The following is a 25,332-nucleotide window of genomic DNA, read 5'->3' as shown; positions in this document are numbered from 1 at the left end:
TCCCTAACCCTAACCGCAAGCGGAAGCCACGTAGTCGGAGTGGCGGGATGTCGAAATGGAAGGCGGTTCCCGTCCTGGACAGTGTTCCCAGCGACGAGGGACATCTGTTAATATAGCATCAAAATTAGTTTAACCACTTTAACCCTATTTTATCTTTAAAAAATAGCCAATCTACAAGCTCACACAATGCGTCACAATGCAACAGGTTGGGAGCTTGTAGATCTGCTATTTTTGAAAGATTTTGAGAAATCTAGAAAAAGTGTGAAATGATTTAGAAAAAAACAACGGAAATCTTCTATCATGGGGGCCCCTGGCACAAAATCCTTTCTAATGGGGGTCCACACTCCACCGACCAAATAAATGTCCGAATTTTGGGGTCCTTGGATTAGAATGAATCAACCAAGCAATACAACAAACACACTACGTGTGCCTATCAACAGGTCTTTCTCTAAACATGATTTATTAGATCAGTCTTTTTTTTACTTTTTGTGTTTGGCCGTGGACTGGCCGTGGATCTGTAAATAATTTGTGCCAGGGAAAATAGCCAGTTTACAAGATCGGCTATATTCAAATAGACAATGTACATATAGGGTTAAACTGGTTAAACAAAATGTTTATGCTATATTCACAAATTTCCAGAGGACCCCCTGGACAGTCGGAACCCCCTCAAGGACCCCTGATCACTTTGAGGAGAACCATTGTGTTAAAGATTCACCAAACTCCCAGAGCTCATCAGCTCATTAAACAAACTCCCAACAGCTCTGGAAGGCAGGAGGAGGAGAAGAAGAAGTAGAAGGAGAAGGAGGGGGTCCCTGAGGGGGGGGGGGGGGTCGTCTCTCGGCTCGTGCCAGCCAGCCAGCCAGCCAGCCAGCCACGCACACCCTCGATGCTCGCGCGCTCCCTCTACCGGTTGAGACGGGGACCGGCGCGCACGCCCCGTGCGCATCCACGCTCGCTCCCTGCTCTCTCTCTCTGGCGGCGTGGAGAGGAGAGCTGGAGTAGTGGAGAGGAGAGACCACTCACTGACTGTCTCCATCAGCTCTACAAATACAACTAACTCTCACATTCCTCCTCCGAGAAACATTCTGGAAGTCCAAAAAGGAAGTGTGTTTTTGGAGAGTCTGATGTCCGTGTGTGTGAGCGCCCTTCTCACGCCCCACCACAGACGCACGAATTTGGGGCAGGGTGCACGGCACGGCACGGCACACGCTGCACCAGTGTCTTAAGTATTCTACACAGAGGTAGAGAATTGAACTTGTGCACAAGAAGAAGAGGAAGAGTTTTTAGTGCCAGTTGACCCCCTTGGCGGGCTTTATGCATGGTGGGGGGTTAACCACCTTAACGACGCTTTGGAGATCACATCGACATGATGGATAAAGTTATCAATTGCCTGTTCGCTGCGATGACCCTGATGCTGGCGCTGCTGTCCGTCCGCGGCGGGGAACTTTATAAAGGTAAGAATCAACCCGTTCATGTGTTTCTTTTGCATTTGCGTGCGTGTTCATTCAGTCGTTATTATTACCTCCACGCCTCAGTCATTCATCGATAGTTTCCAACTGAAGTCTCCTCTCTCTCTCCCGGACTGTCTGTCTGCGCGCCACGGCTCTCGGCTGGATCGCTACAGCCGTGACGCACGGTCCGTGGTGCGGGTTGGACATTGATTTCGCCTCCGTGCGTAACTTTTTTAATATCTCCATTAAAGTTGCTGTCTGTTGTGATTCATTATCGTTCACCCTCAAGGGGTTGACTTTGATCAAAAGTGTCGAGGAGACGGGCTGTTTGTTGTAGACTAGGCTACTACTACTGTCTGCCAGTAGACCTAGATATAATCACAGCTGGTCATAGTTTAACCCTGATTGAACTTTAATTGTACGCTGATGTACACGTGTGTGGACATTATGTGCGGACATTATGTAGCCTACAGTTCAACATTTATTTACAGAACTTCCATTATTATTATATACAACGCAGAGCGCAGCAGAGTTCTCTCCCGTCTGTTCTTTTCAGCTCAAAAGGGTTTGATATGGTGTAGCCTGCTCGTTTATAGAGCATTATAGAGTATTTTAGACTAGAGTATTATACTGATGTATTGTATACTGTTGGCTATTTGAAAGTGACCTATATGGCAATGAAATAATAGACCGTCTGTAACGCCTGTGTCGTACATGTTGTTGAGTGGTCAGCCTGTATGAGGTCCCTTGCTTTGTAATGAAATGTGGGGAAAGTTGTTTGACTACTTACTTTTAACTGACACCTTGCATTTGCATGCGCGACACAGTTTTGCTAAGTGACTTGCGGTCATATTATATTAAAGGCTGTGTGTGTGAATTCTGTGTTCCTCATTACTCTGAGATGATGTAGTGGTCTATTGTGAAATGTGATTCAGCAATTGATTTCATGTTAGTGTGACTGATGTATAGCCTATAGTTGCAAACTTTCCTTATTGCATCGCATTGTTGTTACACTAATTAGTCATATTGATAGACTTGATGAAATCACACTCTCGGTTCTAAAAACCTTGAGAGGGGAAAAAAAGCTATTTTAGTTTTAAGCAGAGTTGAAATTATGCACTTAATTGTAATGTAGACTGTAGCAAATCTACACTGTAACGACCAACTATCAATAAGATGTATTGGTGATTTATGTCAGTTTTTAATAGGGGTCATTTTAGTGGTCTGGTCAACATGGCTCTCTCTTTGTGTAAGGAGGAGGGACACATTGGTAAGCTATGTGTTAATCAATATCTGTGCACTAGAGTGAATGCTGAACCTGAGAGTGATGGATGTTAATATGTCAGCAATATTATTAATCTTGTGAACAACTGTTCACACAAGATGATATCTGTTGGCCGGGGCCAACAAGTTCTTTTTCCAACATGTTACTTTAGACACTGTGCACGAGCTGTGAGTGTGCGCGAGGCTAAGTTATGCTGTGTGACATTCAGTTGTAGGATGCTGTGGATTCCTTGGATGGCAGCCGCAATTCTCAGAGAGCCTCTAGGGGGCAGTATGGCACACACATATTGTGACGTCCATATCAACTGTAGTAGAACAGCCCCAAGTCAAATGCATGGGATGCGGTGCAGAAACGGTCTCTGTGGTGTAATTTATTCAACCTTTATTTACCCGGGCTGGTAGTGTTGATATCAAGAGTCCAACTTTCAAGGGAGATGATCTGATCCACACAATAGCAACAGCAGCACACCTAGTTACACAGAAGTAAACAACACAAAAACAACTCGCATTATTGAGAACAGGTTTCACCAAGTCATGCAGCGCAGCGAGGTATCAACAGCCAGGAGGCAGTTTTAGTGATTCAGAAATCTCTATACCCCAAAAGCTAAAAAAAAAAAGAAGAAAAAAAAGAATTCCCACAACATTTTTGTGTGAGGTTTATCGGTCTTGCCCAGTGGCAACCCATAGGATTGGGAGATTTATTGGAGCGGTCTGCGCTGCAGCCTCCAGTGGTACCCAGGCTATCGATAAATGTGGTCCTAATTGCATGACTGTGGGTGTAAATATGTAAACCAGGGAGAAATCAATTGAATGTGTTTTAGCCTCTCCGGCTGGGTGATGGATTAGCTCCACATGGGTGAAGAAGAGGTGGAGGCTAGAACAGGACAATGGTGCAGGGACAGCAGGGCTGGAGTTTATTATACAGAGTTATGTGATACAGCATAACTCATAATCACATCAGGGAGGGTAACCAGAGTAGGCACTGCAAAATCGTGACTGTTAATTTAACTAGCAAAGTGCGCTCCTTGGAGCGCAAGTCTCCACCAGGCCTATAGTACCCAGGGTCCGCAAACTTTGGAATCGCACAACTCTGACTGATTCAATTTGATCACATGACTCCAGAGATAATTTGTATACAGATTTGCGTGATTTTTGGACAAAATCTGTTGGAGATGTAGCAAGATGTGTGTGTGTGATCAGCGATCGGCGTGCAACATTTTCACACTGATCGGTCCAGCAGTGCTGGAGATTAGCTGCTCACAGACACACATAAGGACACACAGGACGGATGGACGGACAGGAGTAAAAACATAGTCTCTGGGCATCCTCCGTCTGGCCTGGCGGAGTCAATTAACACCTTTACTGTGTATTAATTCAACTTGGCACTGACTGACTTTGAAACCTTAAGTGAGTCATAAGCAATCTATATGTTGTCTTTCTTTTCTAAAGATTGCGCATGATAATATTTTGCCCTTTTTCTTTTATTATATCTGACAGGCACTGAGAGGTATAGCAGACACAGGAGTGAGGGCTCAGGTGGGGCCCCTATGGGGCTCAGAGACAGGGTTTCTTATCATCACCATGCCTTTTAACTTCAACCACAAAACATAACAACATAACATAACCTATTTCATGGACAAGGAGGCCTATACACCGACATATTAATCCACAATGACAGGGTCGAGATGAAATAGTCTTATTTTTTTTCCACCCGCGATGCCTCCGAGTTCAGAACCAGAGGAAGGAGAAAAACCCCAACAAAAGAACAACACTATAAATCACGGGGGTTGTTGTGTCGTGTGCTTGTTGTGTTTTTTCCCGCGTTATGAGGACAGATTTTTTTTCTCTGGCACGACTGGCCTTTGATATCAATACTCTGTCTTTTTGACCGAACACATTAAATTCCTGGGAGCCGCCGCGCTTTGTTATGTGTGCCATCTTCTCCACCGGCCATAAAACCTGCCTTGTTTTCTGATAGGGGTTAGCGCTGCGTTGAGAATAATGCCTGTGCCGCCGCTGCGGAGCGTGCTGCTGTACTTTGTCAACACAGAGTGACTGCCGCCGATAGTGTCCTGGTTGACCGATCCTGATTGCCATCCGCATGCCGCCTGACTAGGGGTAAAAACAACGCTGTCGTCTGCCCCGGGAAGATAAACAGCTCTTTATTTGAAGTCTGGCAATAATTGAGATAGTTTTTCACTCATGAAATGTTTTTCCTATTTCTTTATGGGCTTTTTTTTCCTCTTCTCCAGCTGACTCAGACATAATAGAGACTTTTCCTGAAAGGTGTCGTGAAGGGTGGCGCATTGCTTTGTGTGAGCCAGTGGAGAATGAAATTAAATATGCATGTGATTTCTTTTTTCCTCTTTTGTGCTTAAACCGCATTGGGAAAAGCTCCCTGGTGATTGATGATAATGCGTGGCAGAAGTTGAGGTTTACTACAAAGCTCCCAAGTTCTTTCGCTGATATACTAATGAAGGAAAGCCATGGATTTACTGTACCTCAAACATTGTGTCTTCTCGTGTACGGCATGTCACTTACTGTGGATTGCTCCGTTCATGCAGGAGAATCGTCTTGGATTTTGATGTTGTGATGTTTCTCTGACATTGAGCGATATGACATCACTCTGTCTGTGAAGTCAATTCACTCTCTGATATCTGATCTGCTCTCTGGTAACTGGTAATTTTAGTACTGGGTGGGTAGGCCTCATGCAGCCACTGCAGCCTGGGGTTGAGCCAGTATCGGCAGTCACCGGCCGCATTGGTGCCTCCTCAATTAACTACTTTAACCACTTAGACCCCCTATACTTAGTGAAACGGACCTGAGTTGCACTGCACAAACTCTCGACGCGTCTCAACAGATCTGCCATTTTCAGTGAACTTTCCCCTCCAGAATAGGTATGTTAGGGTTCAAGTGGTTAAAGGTCTAGTGAAATGAAATATATGTTTTTCACAATTTTAGAGCATATCTGTGGTCATCATATGGACATACCTAATGATGGATGCCAAAGAAAAACTAAACAATATTATTTCGTATATTTATATTGAAAGTCCCTAAACAGCCAATCTTAATTACTTTCTGTAAACGGAAACGTACTGCGTGATGACATAGATACTACACTTTCATGAATATAAATGAATCTTGATTTAGTTCAGCTGTGTGATTCCCATAGCTGCAAGTTCCTCCAAACACAGCTGATTTTAATTACAAAACTACTCCGTTTTGAATCTCATTCAAGATGACGTCCAGACGGTGTATTATCCATTGTAAACTTAATCAGCACGCTTAAAATATGTATCTGAAAACATTTTTGGTTCGAAATAAGCAACTTGGTAACAAACATTCTGCACATTGGCCATGTCTCTATCCCTTGGCCAGCCTGCGCTCGCAGATTACAGACAATAACACTGCGCACCATTTCTACCGTGCCATAGCCTGAAGGGATGGAACCTTCTGATTGGTTGCGAGGCCGTTTCAGACTGAAACTTCAAAATGACTGAAAATGCCATTGCACTGGACCTTTAACCTGTTTTGGCCATGTCCTTACAGACAGAAAATGTTAAACAAGTTACACAAAAATTCTAAGAATGTCAAAAGAGCAGATCTGCAAGCCTGTGAGCTATTCGTCTTACGGCTAAGTGTACAGGGCTTAAGTGGTTGCACGAAGGGACTGGCATCTGCATAGCATAGAATGCATTGATTCTCAAAGTGGGGTCCTTCGGGGGGTACTGGGGGTCCCCAGCTAAATTAGTTAATATAGCGTCACAATCATTTTAACCACTTTAACCATATTTTTGGCTATTCAAAAGTAGCAGATATACAAGCTCATAGCGCGGCAAAAAAATCCCTGGCACAAATTGAGATGGGGGGGGGGGTCGGCAGCCAAATAGATATCATTTTGGGGGTCCTTGACATGAAAAAGTTAGAGAACCATTGGCATATAGAGCATAGTGTGAAGTTGAACCCAAACAAGAAAACCTGAGTTTGACTTTGCTGCAGTCTGGTTGGGTGATTCATTCACACATATATACGGTACTCGCTCCAGGACTGAATGCAGGCGGCGTGACATCGATGACATGGACACCGTTTGTGAATCAAACTTAAGGCAACCAGCGCGGTACATGCTATTTATGTCGGTATACCACCCTACACACACACACACACACACACCACACCACTCTGTCTACAAATAGGACACATTTCCTGTTTACATCATGGTCAGGTCACTGTGGAACAGACAGTACGATGATGACATGCCTTCCAGAAACTAAAAACACCCTGACAGCGTCATGGAGTCTATCACCTAGGAGCAGTGGCGGACAGTAACAAAGTACATTTACTTGAGTTCTATACTTTTGAGCTATACTTGAGTATTTGTACTTCTGAATACTCATGACTTTTACACCACATTTCAAGACAAATGTTGTGCTTTTGACTACACTTTGTTTGTGCAATTCTTGCTTGTAGACCGACTACTTTCACTATTATTGATATCGTTTGAAAATCTCTGGAAAATCTTTGAATTCGTTTGGAAGATGTCAACATTTTAATACAGCAATGCATTGACGTTTAAAAACAGAATGTACTTTCGACTTTTGAATAATTAAGTATTTTTAGTACTCCAATACTTAAACTCAAGTTCAAAGTTGAATGAGCAACTTTCACTTGTAGTTGAGTAATATTTGACCAGGAGTATGTATGTACAGTATACTTTGACTCAAGTACTGGGTTTGAGTATAGGCTACACTTTGTTCACCACTGCCTAGGAGATAGTCTATTTATTACAAATGTCCCCAGTCTATTTTATTACAAATGTCCCCAGTCTATTTTATTACAAATGTCCCCAGTCTATTTTATTACAAATGTCCCCAGTCTATTCATTACAACGCAACAGGAACAAGTAATTGTGTGACCTGTGTCTCCTGTATGGCTCATCATCTTTCCCTCCACATTCACATTCAGTCGTTAGCCGCTGATTGGCGAGCGGCTTTATTTACATTCTTGAGAGGCAGATAATAGTTGCGAAGTTAATTCTCGAAGCGGCTGATATGTGGCGATGTTATCGGGGAGCCCGTGCAGCGGAATGGTAATTGGCCTTGAGATGTGACTGTGTGAGGGATTGGTGGACAAACAGAGCTGCTCTAATTACACACAGTTCCTTCTTCAAATGAAGAGGATAAAAGCTAATGAATCGCACGCGGGCCAGCACAGGGGCTGCCTAATGAAGAGAGAGAGAGAGAGAGAGAGAGAGAGAGAGAGCGCGAGAAAGAGTGAAAGACAGAGAGGGGAGTGTTAGAGAGAGAGAGAGAGAGAGAGAGAGAGAGAGAGAGAGAGAGAGAGAGAGAGAGAGAGAGAGAGAGAGAGAGAGAGAGAGAGAGAGAGAGAGAGAGAGAGAGAGAGAGAGAGAGAGAGAGAGAGAAGAGAGAGAGAGAGAGAGAGAGAGAGAGAGAGAGAGAGAGAGAGAGAGAGAGAGAGAGAGAGAGAGAGAGAGAGAGAAGAGAGAGAAGAGATGAGAGAGAGAGAGAGAGGGGGCCTATGCACCGAACAGTTCTCATCTCATCACCATTGAAAAAAAGAAACTTAGAAAAACAACAACTTGTTATGCAGCGGATCATGTTTACAGAAGTATGCATTCATTGTAGGTGTCTGCTGTGAGTCCAGGCTGCACTCGGCAAGCATTTTCACTAATTAATGCTCTAAGGGTCTCAAATCTCCAATTGTTATTAACAAATGATGAGAGGGGAGGAGGGGTGAAGTGAAAAGAAAAGGGTTGAGATCAGGTCCTTTTATACCACTGTCAAGCTGGCCTTTTCAAAAAGAATCTTATCGCGGATCTCGGGATCCACACGGGAACAGCGCGGCTCCGATGTGGGTCAATGTGAGCAGCCTGTGACGTCAGTCATGATGTCAGTCGTCTATGGACCCCATTGACTTCCAACCATATAATACACTTAAATATTTCAAGAAGTATAAAACATACATTAATTTTCTGCCTAATGGAAGTGTGCACAAGATATTTGGCGCTGATCGGTCCAGATGTTTGTGAGACACTCAGACACACACAGACACACACACACAGACAAACCCACCGTCTTATAGACAGCTAGACTCCTGCAGAGCCATACTTAAAAAATGTATCTTTAACCCATTAAGACCTGAAGCCGATTCTACAAATGTCTTCTAAATCCCAACAGTTTTCTATATCAGTGGTGCTCAAACTTTTTCATTTCAAGGACCCCCAAAATTATATGTATTTGGCCGCCGACCTTCATCTCAAAATATGTTGTTCCAGGGACCCCCAGAAGCAAAGATTTGAGTTAAAAATGTTCGCTTTTTTTTTTTTTTTTCAAAAATAGCAGATCTACAAGCTCATAGCGCGGCACTCTGTGCCGCGTTATGAGCTTGTAGATCTGATAATGCTTTTTAGCTCAAATCAAAAAGTGACACAGATGCGTTCCAGGTCTTAATGGGTCTTAAAAAGAAGTAGCAGGGCCCGGACGGCTGGCGTAGTGGTCCGGGCACCTAGGCTCCAATTTAGCCTGACAGCGCGTCGCGGGTTCGATTCCCATTCCCGACGATCTTTACTGCATGTCTCTCCCATATCTCTCGCTCCCTGTTTCCTGTCTGTCTCTACTGAAAACTATAAATAAAGCCCCAAAAAGCCCCCAAAAATATATTTAAAAAAAAAAAGAAAATAAATGACCGATCTACAAGCTCACAACATGTCGTATCGCGAAACGTTGTGAGCTTGTAGGTCTGCTATCGTCGTCACAGACAACATTGGAACCGGCTGTTTTTGTTCCATTCCATTTTATAGCCCGCTATAAAGCTGTAGTTGATGTTGATCTCGGCGGTGCACTCGCACGTCTTCACCACGGCTCAGGTGAGCGCAGCCTTGACTCAAAACTTGAAGTATAGGCTAATTCCAGAGCTGTCAAAAGAAGCCGCCGCTTTGCCAAAGTCACGTGCTTTGAAATGTGTCTGTCTGAGCCATGGAGGCTAAGTTCCTTCTGCAATGACTTGACGCAGAATCTGTTTCACGCAAAAGAGCTGCCTGCGTACAGTAGAAGCCTTGGGTGGGTTCTCAAAGTGGGGTCTGGGGGAACGCCAGGGGTCCCGTGAGGGGCTTTCCTGCAGAATGAGGAACAGTTTAAACACTTTTTTTAGGCTGTTTTTAACACATCTTATATCAAACTTCGACAAAGCTTCTCTTATGGCACATGTTTTCAAATGGCGGTCCCGCGGACTAATACATTTGCGGGTCCTTGACATGAAAACCACTGCAGTAAGCTATTCAACACGGTGTATCTGGCAGTGTAACAAATGTGTGTGTGCGTGCGCATGTGTGCGTGTGTGTGGGTGTGCTGGGGGGGTCGGGGGGTGGCAGGCAGTGTCACTGTTTCAACCTTGTGCCCTGCCATTCATTAGGATTCTGTCAACGGCACAGCCACTTGGCAGGTGTGTATTGTATGTTCCTCCCCCTGTCGTCCGTTACCCCCACCCCCACCACGCCCCCCCCCCCCCTGTGAGTATATAACCAGGGGCGATATTCTCCATTACTGTCAGTCTGGATCTGTCGCCGTCACATTAGCGTGCGTCAGCCAGTCATTAGTGCATTAGGCGGCCTGTTCTGAGCGCCAGTTATTTGCATTAGTCTCTGTCTGTTTCGCATGTTCTGTTTGCCCTTGCGCTAAAAGCCAGGCCTATTGACCATTTAAGTGTTTGGTAATGAAGCCATCGCAGTGGACAAATTAGGCCAAAAAACTTACTGTAGAATGATTTTATTTAGTTGCATGTGGGGTGAATAAAAGGGCTTTCATAGCCAGCGGACATGACCGTTATGAGATAAAGCAACGCGCACAGTTGAAAATAAAACAGTTCATGATTGTTATGATGGCTGTAGAATGCATATGATGATGATGATGATGGTGATGATGAGTAGTATGACTATGAATATTAATGATATTCATCATGACGGTAATGTTAATGACGGTTGGCAGTGATTCATATTGTTCGTTTCATTATCATGTCAGTAATACCATTACTGTTGTGTGTTATTATCATCAGTGTGTGTTTTTAACATTTGCATCATCGTTTCTCCGGAGGCATCCCTGCTACCGTATGATCTCACCATTAACAGTGGAGTGCATTGTTAAGCTCCCCTCCACACACACGTGCACGCACACGCGTGCACACACACACACACACACACACACACACACACACACACACACACACACACACACACCGCCTCCCCGCCAAATGGTTCCTCTCAATACTCCATCCCCAAAGCAGCAGAATGCACCTGATTATGGCCTTATCGGTCACACTCCGCCGCCGATTTGGAGGGTTGTTATCTGTTTGCAGTGGAGCCTCCTCGGGAGAAGCACACGGCTGATAAGAGACTGTTGTTCTGTAAACAGCCCTCCCTGACCTGCCCGAGGCAGGGCTCCGGCTCCCTTTCAGAGGGGGGGGGCTCTCTTTTTGTACGGGTTCCCCCCCCCACACCTCAACCCCCCCACACCCCCCCACCCCCCCCAAAAGCCTCCGCGTGACTAATTCCCCTGAGGCAGAAGGTTTAATGGCATTACTGTACACGCTGCGCGCCGTGGAGGGTGGTCACATTGGGAGCGAGCTGTCGGGGGCCCCGAAGTGCACCCGCCCCCCCCCCCCCCCCCCCCATCTCCTCCTCCTCCTCCTCCTCCTCAGTGCCTTCAGAAGAGGAAGGAGGAGGAGGAGGGTGGTGGTGGTGATGGGAGAGAGGGAGGAAGAGGAGTAGGGTAAAAGGAAGCTAGAGAAAGGATGCGCTGTATTCTCCCCTCGCGCAACATTCCTGAACACACACACCGGGATGATAACGTGAATGAAAGCCTTTATGTGACTAACCCGAGGTAGCCTGTGGGAAAACAGAGATACCTTCTGTCAGAATGATGCCTTGAACTGTGTTTTCACTCACTTTTCAGAACCACGTCATGAAACCTAGCTCTCTATTCTGGGTATAATAGGCAAACATTAAAGGGATAGTTCACCCCAAAATGACTTGTCTTCCTATCGATTAGTCACCCCATGGAGACTTATATTCACGGATATTTTCGTTTTTTGTCGAATTCCTAAGCCAATAATTTGAGGACCAGCAGCGGTTCCGGTAGGAGACACAAAGAGTCTCCTTACCGGAACCGCTGGTCCGCTGGTCATCAAATCATTGCCTTCGAAAAAATTATAATCCATGAATTCAAGTCTCCATGGGGTGACTAATCGCAATCAAGACAATTAGAGATTTGTTGATTAAATCAACTAATCGATTAGTCTGCACATTCCTATGACTATTAGTCTATAACGAATGTCTTTAGCCGAGCCCAGGCCTTCTATTGGGGACATCTTTGCTCATACATGCAACTGGGGACTCTCTGCACTGCTATTGACCATCAGTAGGAGGCCAGTAATGTCAACATGAACCCTGTTTGATATGCTATAATGCGTCTGCAAACAACGCATTAGAAACCAGTAGCCAAAGGGCTGTTGCCGCAGAGTATAACAGTATTGTATTAAATCAATTTGGTGTTAAACACAGCCTGCTTGAGCAGTGTTTGTTATTGAGATGCACAGCTGCAGGGCCCTGGCGTTGAAGACAGAGCCAAACACAAAACAATAACTGGAAAAGATGATGCTCCGGCTTAACCCATTTAGACCGGGAACGCATCTGTGTGTCATTTTAGCTTGTAGATCTGCTATTTTTGAAAAAGTAAATCTTTGAATATATAGTTTTTTTTTAAGTAAAGTAACATTTGTAACTCAAATCTTTGCTTCTGGGGGGATTCTACAAACGTCTTCTTGGTCTTCGTTGCTATAATATCAGTGGTTCTCAAACGTTTTCATGTCAAGGACCCCCAAAATTATATGTATTTGGTCGCGGACCCTCATCTCAAAATATGAGGTTCCAGAAGCAAAGATTTTAGTTAAAAATGTTTAAAAATATGTATATTCAAAGATTTGCACACATTTTCACGTTTCTTTTTTACAAAAATAGCAGATCTACAAGCTCATCGCGCGGCACTCGGTGCCGCGCTATGAGCTTGTATATCTGCTATTTTTGAATAGCCAAATAAATCTCAAAATGACACAGACGTGTTCCCGTCCGGTCTTAAAGGGTTAAGGCTCGACGCGCACCCTGTAATCAGAGTTTGCCACATGCTATAGGAAATTACAGGCCACGGGAGTCATTAAGGACTGCGAGCGCGGCTCAGCGTTTGCTGGCGGAAACAGGTTGAAAACACATGTTTTCAGGCATGGCGCGCATCTGAATAAACAAAACAAGTGGAAACCTGACATGTTGGCGGTATAATGGCGCTACGCAGCTGGCCGTGTGGGGGTGGGTTTGGTTGGACGTGATGTCGTGTAGGGACTTATTTGCACCTCAGATTGAGAGATTGCGTGATTAATGGTAGGGCTGTGGGCAACTAACAGAAAATATATCGAAACCGACATTTAGAACCAATAACAGACTTAAAGGAGTAGTTCACCCAAAAAATTACTTATTTTCTATCAATTGCACACCCCATGAAACCTTGAATTCATGGGTTTATTTTTGTTTTTGCCACATTCCTAAGCCAATAATTTGATTACCGGCGTAAAGATGCTAATGTATCCGGTAGGAGACACAAAGTACTCTTTGTGTCTCCTACCGGAAATACACCCGGTCGTCAAATTATTGGCTTAGGAATGCAAAAAAATATTAAAAAATCATGAATTCAAGGCTTCATGGGGTGTGTAATTGATAGAAAATATGATTTTTTTGGGTGAACTACTCCTTTAATCTTGCTCATAAAGGTATAATCGAATAATTTAGAAGCTTTTCTCTTTTCTGTAATCATTTTATTTATTCATTTATCGACATATTAACGAATTATCGATAAAAATAGATTTTTTTTAATAAGCGACTATATCTATTTGTCTTCCATATGGACTCTCTCTGTGTTACAGACCCAACAGGGTCCATTTGGTTCCTAACTGTCTATCATGTAGCTGGGGACCCGCTGGAACTCCCGGACCCCACGTTGAGAGAACCAGTGGGTTTTCACTAATTAATGCTCCACGGGTCTCAAATCTCTATCGTTATTAACAAATGATGAGAGGGAGGAGGGGTGAAGGGAGAGAAAGGGTTGAGATCAGGTCCTTTAACCACTTTCAAGCAAAAAAAAATCTAATCCTCAGTTCCTAACCACTGCAGTATAAGTTCAACTCGCGTCATGATTTATTAATTTTATTATAACATCATAATGGTGTTAGTGTCATTTTTTTCTCCATAGAGCAGATATCCCTCCTGGAAGCGGAATAGACATTATCCTACCATGTTTGTTCAGCTTACTTAATACTTTATGTCCCCCCTCGACACAATTATAGCCCCAAGAATTATACATTGAAAAACCTTGAGCACAGCCAGAGCCAGAGGCGCTAATGTGAATATGTTTTTTCCCCCCCCTTTTTCAGCATGAATATCATTATTGTATTCACTAGCGAAGCTTTGGTTGGAATAAAATGCAAGCGCATCCCTTTTTCCTCATGAGACTTATCCGGTCCCAGGGCTGAGGGGGGATTTTGATATCGCCCGAGCCACATCTGAGCCGGGTGTGATTTCTAATAGGATCGCAGCCGAACGAAGTCTGCAGCCACGGAGAGGCATAGATGAACCCCCCTGTTTGTAGAGCAGTTCTACACTGGTCTACCCAGGGGTCCTTGAGAGGGTTCCAGGGTTGTCTCCAGCAAAAAGAGGAACAGTTTAAACAATTAAGCCTGATTAAATAAGCCGATCTATAAGCTCACAACGTGCCACTTTGTGGCGCGTTGTGAACATTTTATATCTGTCCCTGGCCCACAGTCTATTCAAATGGGTGTCTGCAGCCAAGTATACAAATCAATTTGGGTGTCCTTGACATGTTTGAGAAGCACATTCTTCCATTTTATGCGTAAATTCCTTTTCCAGCTCTTCCTTTTTGAAATACCATATTTTTGTGACCGTTTTGACATCAATGCATCTCATTCATGCAAGTCTAATATTCGTTTTTTTTTACCCATGCGACTATACCTGCAATGGCCTTTATGTTTGGCCCAGAGGTGCCGCACACACGCAGCCATCTCTCCAGTCTACGGGGGCGGGAAGGCAACATCAAACAGTTGAGACGGTGGTTGGTTTGGCCCAAAGAGGCAGGGTCACCCAGGCAGGGACCGAGGGGGATGAATAATTCACTCCCTGAAGCCCAGGCGTCATCTTTTTTGATGTGAGACTAATATTTAACAGGTCTCTCTCTGTGTGTGTGTGTGCGTGTGTGCGTGCGTGTGTGCGTGTGTGCGTGTGTGCATGTGCGTGTGTGCGTGTGTGCACGCGCGTGCGTGCCTGAGCACCCGCAGCCCCATTCGACCCCATCTAGCCCTTATTTCCGTTTGCTGGGTTCTACCTCGCCCTGCGCTCACCCCCAGCGGTGTGTGATCTCCTGGGCATCTCAATACTGCTGGCATGGTTGGAATGCAGGTGGCTAGACCAGTGATTCTCAACCTTTTTCCTTTCAAGGACCCCCACTTAGATACCATTCTTTTGGTCTACCTATCAATGGTCTGTTTATCAATTAAGGTCTATCCATCTATCTATCTTTATTATTTATTATTACATTATTTTGTATGGTGTTTTTTATTTGTGATATGGATCGCCCTTGGGTCTGAAATAAAGATTGAATTGATATCTATCTATTTATCTATCTATCTATCTTGGGGACCCCAATCTACATTTTAAAATCCTCAGTGTTCTGTCTGTTAATTCTGAGAGTGTGCAAAGTCTGCAAACCCATAAGGGTCAATTCTTTTGGTTCCTAACTCTCAATCGTTTAGCTGTGTGAAGTTGACGCCCCTAGAAGCCCCTCAAGGACCTCTGCGGGTTCCCGAGCCCCATGTTGAGGACCAGTGGGCTAGAAAGGCTGATGACGTGGTCTGGTCTACACAAATCACAAAAATACAAAATAGGCAAACATTTTCAAAAATAACCAAAATAGCTGATCTACAAGCTCACATCGCTTTGTAGGTTCGCTATTCGGCGTACGACAGTATGTACAATGGGGCTTAAGGGTTAAAATGGCCTAAATGGACCCTTATGATTGTTTGTACGTACGTTCTCAGAGTTGAATTAACAGTGAGGATCTTTACCGCGTGACGGTTGCATCATCATAACCGCATGCAGATATGGCTGCAGTTAGCCAAGACAAAATGAGATATTCTTCACCGGTTAAAAATTCTGCCGTGGCTGACATTAATCGGCTGGCATGAAAATCAATCTCACTGTTGAAATGTATTGACTTGTTAATTATCTGAAGGTCATTGACTGCAAAATAGCTGTCTACAAAATAAATGTCTTTATATTTGTGTGCGCCACCCCCCCCCTCCCCGGCTCCCCCCCTCCCTCCATATTCAGCACTCCACATTTTGTAGACAGCAATAACTCTTCCAAAATGGATAGATGGCATTTTGGAATGAAAACCCCCTTCGTATTCTTTTCCTGCAGGTGACCTCCAAGTTTGACTGAGCTGTGGAAATTATAAATATGGCTCCTGTTAAGTTGCCAGAAATCAGGTGCCATCTTCCTTCAGATCTGATTGTGTTCGTGCAAGCGAACAGATTCGTGCGGCTGTGTTATGACTGCTGTCAGCGCCGATGTACCGTCAGTAGTGACACCAATCTGCTGACTCCACTCCTACCTTTCGCTGCGTTTCGGCCTTCAATTTCTATAATTAACGGAACAAAAGACAGTCACCGACGCACCGAGACATAATGAGCGTTGACAGATTGACTGTAACCCACGCCTGAAGACCGATTCCTGCGGCGCACGCATGACACCCATCCCACCATGGGAGCATAAATTAGGCATGGAGTGCGTGTGTGTAGGTGTATGATGTTCATAAATATACAGGTTCATGTGCATGTATGCAGTGGTGGAAAAAGTACTCAAATGTTTTACTTAAGTAAAAGTATCAATATGTAATAGCAATGTAGAGGTACTCTGTTACAAGTAAAAGTCCGGAGTTCAAAATTTACCTGAGTAAAAGTTCAAAAGTATTGGTATCAAAATAAACTTAAAGTACCAATAGCAAAAGTATTGAAATGTTTGCAAATAGCAGATCTACAAGCTCACAACTTCTGAGCTTATAGATCGGCTATTTTCAAATAGCCTAGGTATGAAATAGGACTAAAGTGGTTAGTGTTTGTTTCATAATGTAATAATTTGTATCTGCAAAGTAACTAGTAACTAGTTTTCAAATAATTGTAGTGGAGTAAAAGTACAATATTTGCCTCTGAGATGTAGTGTAAAGTAGAAGTAAAAGTATAGACAATTGGAAATACTCCGGTAAAGTAAAAGTACCTCAAAATTGTACTTAAGTACAGTACTTGAGTAGATGTACCTAGTAACTTTACACCACTGCATGTATGCATGTATCTGCTGCGTAATACAATGTGTCTCTGTGTGTGCCTGTGTCAATGCCCAACATCTGTGTCCCTTTTCACAATAGGCGTATATTGCATACAGTACATTGCTACATGTGTTCATAATATGAAAGTTTGTGCACTTCAGACTACCCCACTAATTACAGATGCGATCTGTACAGAAGTTATTTTGCTCACATTTATGAAAAACATTATAAATCATGGTGTGAAAACTGGAATTGTCAAGTCAACACCGTGTGTCAACTCCCTTGACATTTATCAGGCAAAAAAAAAACTCCTTTTCACCCATTTATGCATTTCCACGTTCATCTTCATGAAGGAGAAATGTCAGACGATGGCTGAGAAAAGGAGAGTGAAAGTGCAACTTCAGTGACTGAAATAGAAACCATAATGGAGGAAGTTGAACAAAGAAAAGGGATGATGTTTGGAGGTCTTAGCGGTGGCATTTCACACAGAAAGAACAGTGAGTGGTGGAAGGTCACCGCTGCAGTCAGCACGTTAAGTTCACACATTACAAGAAAAATAAACAAGTCTTGGTCAAAACCTAGTATACTGTATCGCTGAACCATGTACAAAACGCTAGAGAACTTCTAATTTTAAATGATGGATACAGAAAGTGGCGATACTTGTCCGAGGCGAGTGATGAAGTTATCCAGGATATTATATTATCCAGGAAGAGCGAAATATTATATTCCGAGCGTGCAATATGTTTTTTAATGAGCTGACTGGACTCGCTGTAAACACCACTGTTGCAGTCCAGCTAGAGGGCAACAAACATGCACAGAATCAGAGCCAAAGATAATGGAATAGGAGATTGGAGTCCAAGACTGGACCAGCATATGGCGGGTATAGCCTCTGTCAAATGATTGTTTTGGTTATTATCAGAGACGTCTGATTAGATTGTTCTCAATGTCCTCGGACAGCACCAAAGCAGCCATTGTGCTCGGTCATCATTACATACTCTCATACGATAATTTAATTGGGATTGATTGCATGTGTAGATAATTAGACGGTTTGTTTGTTTTTGAGAAATTAATCAGCCCAGTTAATTCGTAATAATTTCAGCGGGGGGGGGGGCAGAAGCCCTTTCGACTTCTCTTGGCCAGGACAGGCCATCAGAAAACTTTACTGTGAACTTGTATTGGACTCGAACATAAACTAGGCTGTTACACTGAGAGCAAGAACAACAGCTTTGGGCACAATCTTTTCTCGCCACTCCTCCTGTCATTAAATAACCATCATTTCAATCTGCGTGCGCCTTCTGCATAGTAAGTAAACACTCTCTCTCTAATGATAAGGTTGATTTTCATAAATACCAATCTTTGTGCAGAAAGTTGCTCGCCTTCATTTGAATGAATAAAATTACCGAACACCCAGTCATTAAAAGGACATTGCAAATAAGAACAGGACATGAGGCACAAATGAGCTGCAGGCACAGAACTAAGCAAACGCCTGTCTGAACAGGTGGGTCTTTTACTGCACAGTACAGTGCGTGCTGTGTTTGTGTGTCTCGCCTGTGTGTGTGTGTGTGCGTGCGTGTGCGTGCGCGTGTGTGTGTGTGTCAGGTAGTGAACCCATCTCAGGCTTATTATCAGTGAAGTGACAGAAGGCGTCAGGCAGCAGCACAGATGCCTTAATGAAAGCAGGACCCTGGCTAATTGGTGACACGGTGGCACTGAGGGAGCCAGAGAGAGGCAGTTATAATACCGGCGTGGCAGGAGTCCGACGGAGAGCGGACAGCGGGTTCCGGGCGCTCACGCCGCTCATTTAAACCCGTCATGTTCGCTTGCTGAAGACACAGAAAGAACGATCACCACCTCCCACACACTTGTCTTTCCTCCTGCAAATGCAAATAACTCCCTGCTGATAGACCCTCAGTAGCCCCCCTTCATACAGTACATGCATTTTCCACAGAATCAACAGAGCGGTAAATATCTATACATTTTCCAGGAAATGTATATATTTACCAGCAGACCGGGAGGTATGGGGTTGGGAAAAAAGCAAATAAGACACATGCTGGGAGCCTCCAGAGAGCTTTGAGGTGGTTGGTTAGTGCTAGATTGCCTGGGCCGGATATGGAGAGCGCTCATTTTGTTTCATTCTCGACTGCAATACAGAATGGTTACATGCATTACTTTTTACATCACTTGAAAACAGGCCAGGTACAGCTGACAGCGAGACCTTGAGGATCGAGAAGCGCACACCGAGCAAGCCGCTAGGCGAGCAAAGTGTCTGCACTGGAATGCATGTCTACTCTGTCTCCCTCAAAGAGAAATTCGGGATGAATGAATATGCAACTATGCAAATGGCATGTTTTTGAGTGGAGGGGAACTGTAAACATGACTTGGAACAACAAGAGAGACCTGTTTAACGAGAAGTCAGCTCTTGTCAGCAAAAGTGAAAACACAGCGATTATTTAGTCATGAGACCTGCAGTGGGATCACTTGTCAGCGTCAGTGTGTGTGTCAGCCTGCTTATTTGATTTTTTTTTGGTTTGTCACACTGCCCCCCAGTCTGCTGTCAAATGTTAACATTTACTGAAGTGATTTTGACACATTAACAATAGCCAGGATCAGATCCTGATCCTGACTGTAAGGGCTGACCTTTCACTCGGTGTGTGTGTGCTCGCACGCGCGTGTGTATGCGCGCGTGCACTCGCGCGCGTGTCAGTGAGGTCGGGAGGGCCAACCTAGATTTCTTATGCCTGCAGTAGTGTTTAATGCCTCAGTAAAGATCAACAGGGCCTGCCGCCATAATATGCCATTATAATTCGTGTCATTATTACAATGCCAAATGAGTTGTAATGGTAGCGGCCAGCTTCTCTCCGTAATGATGACTTCCATGTAGCCCCACTTGCTCTGTGAGCGATTACCATCTGGCTCTGTAATGTAAAACGGCCTCATTCTTCATCTTGGAGATTGACTGGTTCCAGAGGAGAGTCCATTAAACTCCTTGGCTCGCTCTTGATCAAATGCTTTGGCCACACCCCACTTTATCCTTCGCTGAAGACCGAAAATAGCCGATCAGCCCGTGAGCGTGTAGATCTGTAGATCTTTTGACTATTTTCTGTTATTCTTAACCACTCGAACCCCAGCATACATATTCTGGGGGGGGAACATTAGCCAAAAACGGCTGTTTCTGCCAAAGACATTTGGTGTAGAGGGAAAAAGAGCCGACCAATTACAGAGCCAAAGCTCAAGTTCATTAAGTATTGAGAGTTTAAGTGGTTAAGCTATTTTCCCCACAATTGTTCTGCTACTGTTTTCTATTTTTGTACGTTTTTTGAGTGTTGACCGTCCCTCTTGATCCAGATGAAAAGAGCCAAACGTATTCTTTTGGTCTTGTTGTTGTTAGCGCCGCATGTAATGACCTGATCAAGTCATCCTCTCACCACGCGGCCTGACAAACATCCCAGCGAATCTCATTCCCCTTCTTCTACCTCACCGCCCTCCTTCTGACACTGGTGACAGATTGGGCCCCGGTCTGTGATCATTCCGGCTGTCCTCTCCCGCTGCACAGGGAGATCAAAGAAGGCAGAAGAAGAAGAAGAAGGGGGGAAAAAAATCAAAACATTTACATATCGAATTATGTATGCGTTTTAATTAGTGCTGCCTCTGCAATGACAACAAAATTAAAAAAGATTTTTTTGCATCAAGAGGTTGGAAGATGAAATGAAGGTAAAGCCAGGCTCCTCATAACCAGGTCCTCAGCTTATACGGTCACATTTTTTAATTGAAGAACTCCCCGAAGACGGACCAACTTTTACCGGAGCACCTGAGTCCAATAGATAGATTAGGATTAGTCTTATTAATTCTTGCTAATGCATTCATACGCATTAATCTTTTTTTTCCAGGATAATTACATGTTTTTCTTTGATGGCTAGCTGGCCTCTTTTAGGTTTTTTTTTAATGCCCAAGTGTGCTGCTGCTGCAACCTCTGTAGAGCAAATCCCTTCAACACCTCCCAAGTTAACTCCATCTCAAACAAATTGGGTTACTTCGCTGTTCAACAGTATGTGGAGGTGTCATATTACACCCAGGTTTTGCACCACTGTAGCTGCTGTCAGTGATGGACAGTAGCTTTTACTTGAGTACTGGTACATTTTTGGAGTATATTTATTTTTTCCTTTCACTTCTTTACATTTCTAAAGAAGGGACTCTTGGGTGGCCCCATCTTACAAAAATATATTAACCCATTAAAACCTGAGGCCGATTCTACAAATGCCTTCTAAATCAGTAGTTCTCACACGCTCCAGATTTTTTAAAATGTTTCAGTGCGGCACGAAGCTTGTATATCTGCTATTTTTCAATAACCAACGTATAATATAAAACACATTCCTGGTTTAAATGGATTAAGAACTAACCACTTTTTCACTCAAATATAATGAAAATAGCCGATCTACACGCTCACAAACCATCGCACCGTGAGGAGTTGTGAGCTTGTTGATCTGTTATTTTCACTATTTTAATAATTCTTCACTTTTCAATACTCAAGTATTTACATGAGTATATGCTTTTCCCACCGCTGGCTGTGGTTAATGAGTGAAATGTATTTTTTTGCCAGTCATTGACACAGCTGTACGACCACGTCGATCGCAAAATATTTCGCTGATGTGTCAAGTCATCCAACTGAGGAATCTTTTTAATAATCTGGCTGCGCTACAGCACATTAGAAGCAATTTCACTGCGACAAAGAAGGTCGGCCGTGGGGTCACTTTGTTTTGTGTGCTCATTGGACTATTATCTCCAATCGGAATACAGCGCGAGAGAGAGAGAGAAAAAGACCATTTTCAAAATTCCATTCTAATCATTCTAAGTAGCTCGCCGAGGTGGAAGTTCATCTTGCGTACTTGTGAAAGGCTCCTTTTATTTTTTTTGAGGAGAGATTAAATTGGACGCCCTCTGACGTGTGCAGCTTATCTCACCCTAACGCGTGCACGTGTGTGTGCGCATGCGTACACACACACACACACTGCAGTGGCACATAGTGGCTTAAGCCTAACAAGTAAGACGCGCGAACGCTGGAAGCGAACGCAGCTCGAAAATATTGTGTATTTACAGACTTGTAATCCGTGTTATTTCACCGTGATGGGGAGAGAAGTGTGTGTGTGTGTGTGTGTGTGTGTGTGTGTGTGTGTGTGTGTGTGTGTGTGTGTGTGTGTGTGTGTGTGTGTGTGTGTGTGTGTGTGTGTGTGTGTGTGTGTGTGTGTGTGTGTGTGTGTGTGTGTGTGTGTGTGTGTGTGTGTGTGTGTGTGTGTTGTGCATTGTAATGAGAGCATTAGTGTCTAAATTCCTGCACTCTGGCGCACTCGGGTGGCTGCTTACAGGCAGTGCACGCATGTGAGTCACATGGGGGCATGAGCCAAATACTGCACACAGAGATACGGAGCCAAATACTGCACACAGAGATACGGAGACACAACCCGAGCACGGTTTGATAGTAAGCTCCACTTGGTCGGAGGCGCGGCTTCGCCGCGCCTCCTTCCGCGTTCGCAATTATTGGCCCTGTTGATAGTGTTGTACGCTGAAAATAGCAGACCTACAAGCTCACATGTGAGCTGGTATATGTCGGGTATTTTCGGGGCGTACTGTAACATGTACGATCAAGTATAAATCACGCTTCATGCTGACGTTTACTCAGTATATTCATACCTTTGCTTTCCACCAATGCATTTACAAAGTCTTATCTTGGATTCCATCACTGTCTTTTGATGATTACAGTTGTACTGTGCCAGCACAGAGCCTGTGACCTGTCTGTCACGCCCTTATAAACTCTTTTGGGCTTCAGACAATTAAGATGGAGTGGGCCAGGCTTATTGGGGTCTTGCACCAGTGATGTGCGTTGAAATGTAAGCGAATATGTAATCGCAGTGAAGATATGCATTGACATTTTAGAGACGTCTGCGTCGTGACAGTTTTCCCTCTGTGATGGTGCCGAAGCGAATGCCAAGGCGGGCATCTGCTAGCCACAGTGGCGGAACTTTCAAATACTGTGCTTAATTAACGTTTCGCCTGACTCGCTCCAATTCCGTCAATCCCTAATTCCAGGAGGGATATTATCCTTCAACCGTTAATGTGTTTTTAAACATCTTATCAATTTACTTGGCAATACGTAGAGATTTTGCTCAACATGTTTAATATATTTACACACTGCCACTCTCCGAGGGAAAAAGTCAACAGCAGCTGACGTATCAGTCACGCCGAGGCACGGATTTGGAAGGAAATTCCCTCCATCTTGAGTCTCGACCCACATCTCCACCTCATTTCTGTTCTCCTAATAAAATGTGTCCTTGGTGCATGGTTCATTGAACAGAGATTGTACTCAGAGTTAAAGAACCACTCCCCCAAAAGTCATATTTTTTGGTTTGGTTAATAATGTCTTTTGTCTTTTTGTAAATATTCCGGTAGTTTCTTGCGTTCTGTATCGGTGTTCAGAGTAGCATTCACAGAAAACAGGTTTGATACAGGGCACGCAATTCAGACGATCGAAGTGCGACGTCACGTCACACACCAAACAGAGCCTGACTGAATGAATGAGTATGTTTGCATGACGTTGAGTGAAATAAAATAAGCGCTCCCCCATAACCCGACACCACGGTGCATCCTGTCAACCAGGCTTGTTTTTGTTGTTGTGGTGGGTGCATACTCTTGGATTAACCAAGTTCTGGAGGCTCGAACGTATATGCATAATTCATAGGATATGGAATATTAAATGAGGGCAAAGACAGAGCAAAGAAAAAATTAAGAAAGAAAGATAATTGGAATCTTGTACATTTAGTGACAAAAGAAGATTTTCTGAGGATTGAAACACACTATGGGACATGAGGACAAGCACCAATTAGCTTTAGCCTTTATCTGGTTTGCAACGACTTTCTCCTGACCTGGTTATCGGTTCTTGTTTCTCATGTAAAAGCTAGAGCTGGATATAGGCAGCATTCCACCCCAGTGGGCCTGCATGATGTTAATGCCCAGTAATATCATCCAGTGCACTGTTTGCTGTGCAGCATAATGAGCAAAACACTTGAAACCCTCTGTTAATCTCTGCAAACAGGCATGCATTGCCCCCCCAAATTAGACAGATCACATTATGTCATGGCACAGTGGGGCAACTCTAGCCATAATGAGGGATCGCTGGTTACCAGTGTGCTCAGCTTTGGCACTATGGGAAAAAAAAGCTACCATGGGGGCATTTAATCAAGGTTTTGACCAGAACGGACAGCATGGATGACACTCGGCGGCCTGGCTTTAACTGAACGAGCGGCAAAATCAAAGCACGACATCTCTTCGACGTTAACAGACCTCGAGCGTGACACTTCACGCTGCATCCAAATATTCACCATGCCAAAATGCTCTGTTTGAAGTTTGGCAGGTTGGAAAACTCAATCAGCCACTTTGGCAGTTGGCCAGTTGCGTCTTTGGGGGCTCTCTTCTAAAGAAAGAATATTTGGACGGTCAAAGCGGATGGTGAATTCTGTGAAAACATCGGCTATGTTTGCCTGTTTCTCCCCATCCTGTAACCCACTGGTTCTCAACATGGGGTTCGGGGGACCACCCTGGGGTCTTTGAGTGGATTCTAGGGGCTCTGCAGCTTAATAACTTAATTATTATTATTATTAATAACTCAGCATCCCAATTCTGGAGGGAATATTTGTCAAAAATAGCAGATCTGATGCGTTGAGAGCTTGTAGAGCTGCTATTTTGGGCGAAGAGATTTGATGTAGACGGACAAAAACGGTCCAAGTACATTTGTAACACAAGTCCGTTTGACTTAGAATAGACGGTTTAAGTGCTTAATAGTTAGGAACCAAATGGACCCAAGCTTACCGACCGGTCTGTAACTCGGGACGGTACACATGGTTACGGGTCCATTTGGTTCCATTTTGTACACACAGAGTTCAATTAACACTCAGTATATGAGTGGAGATTGCGGTTCCCATTGATAAAAAAAATAGCCCAAATGTTATCAAATGGGGTTCCGTGGGCCTAATGCATATGAAACAGGGGGGTTCCTTGAAATTAAAAAGGTTGAGAATCACTGCTGTAACCCGACCGCCGGCATCATCGTCACCAACAGCTGCAGTCCAGAGGGATGACGATTAGATGACACACGTTAC

General features: G+C 44.1%; 1 protein-coding gene across 1 annotated transcript in view; it reads left to right on the top strand.

The window, feature by feature from the left end:
• Positions 1-1,050: 1,050 nt before the first annotated feature.
• Positions 1,051-25,332, top strand: part of LOC308094424 (receptor-type tyrosine-protein phosphatase mu) — a 240,057-nt gene continuing 215,775 nt past the window's right edge. Inside the window, 1 exon segment of the mRNA XM_080441069.1 lies at positions 1,051-1,454. Within this exon segment, the coding sequence (XP_080297195.1) occupies positions 1,367-1,454 (88 nt within the window). The 5' untranslated portion in view covers positions 1,051-1,366.

This window comes from Gymnoscopelus braueri (genome assembly GCF_963280865.1).
Source record: "Gymnoscopelus braueri genome assembly, chromosome: 10".
NCBI lineage: Eukaryota > Metazoa > Chordata > Actinopteri > Myctophiformes > Myctophidae > Gymnoscopelus > Gymnoscopelus braueri.
Note: the sequence above shows the minus strand (reverse complement) of the source record. Positions and strands in the feature narration are given on the sequence as shown.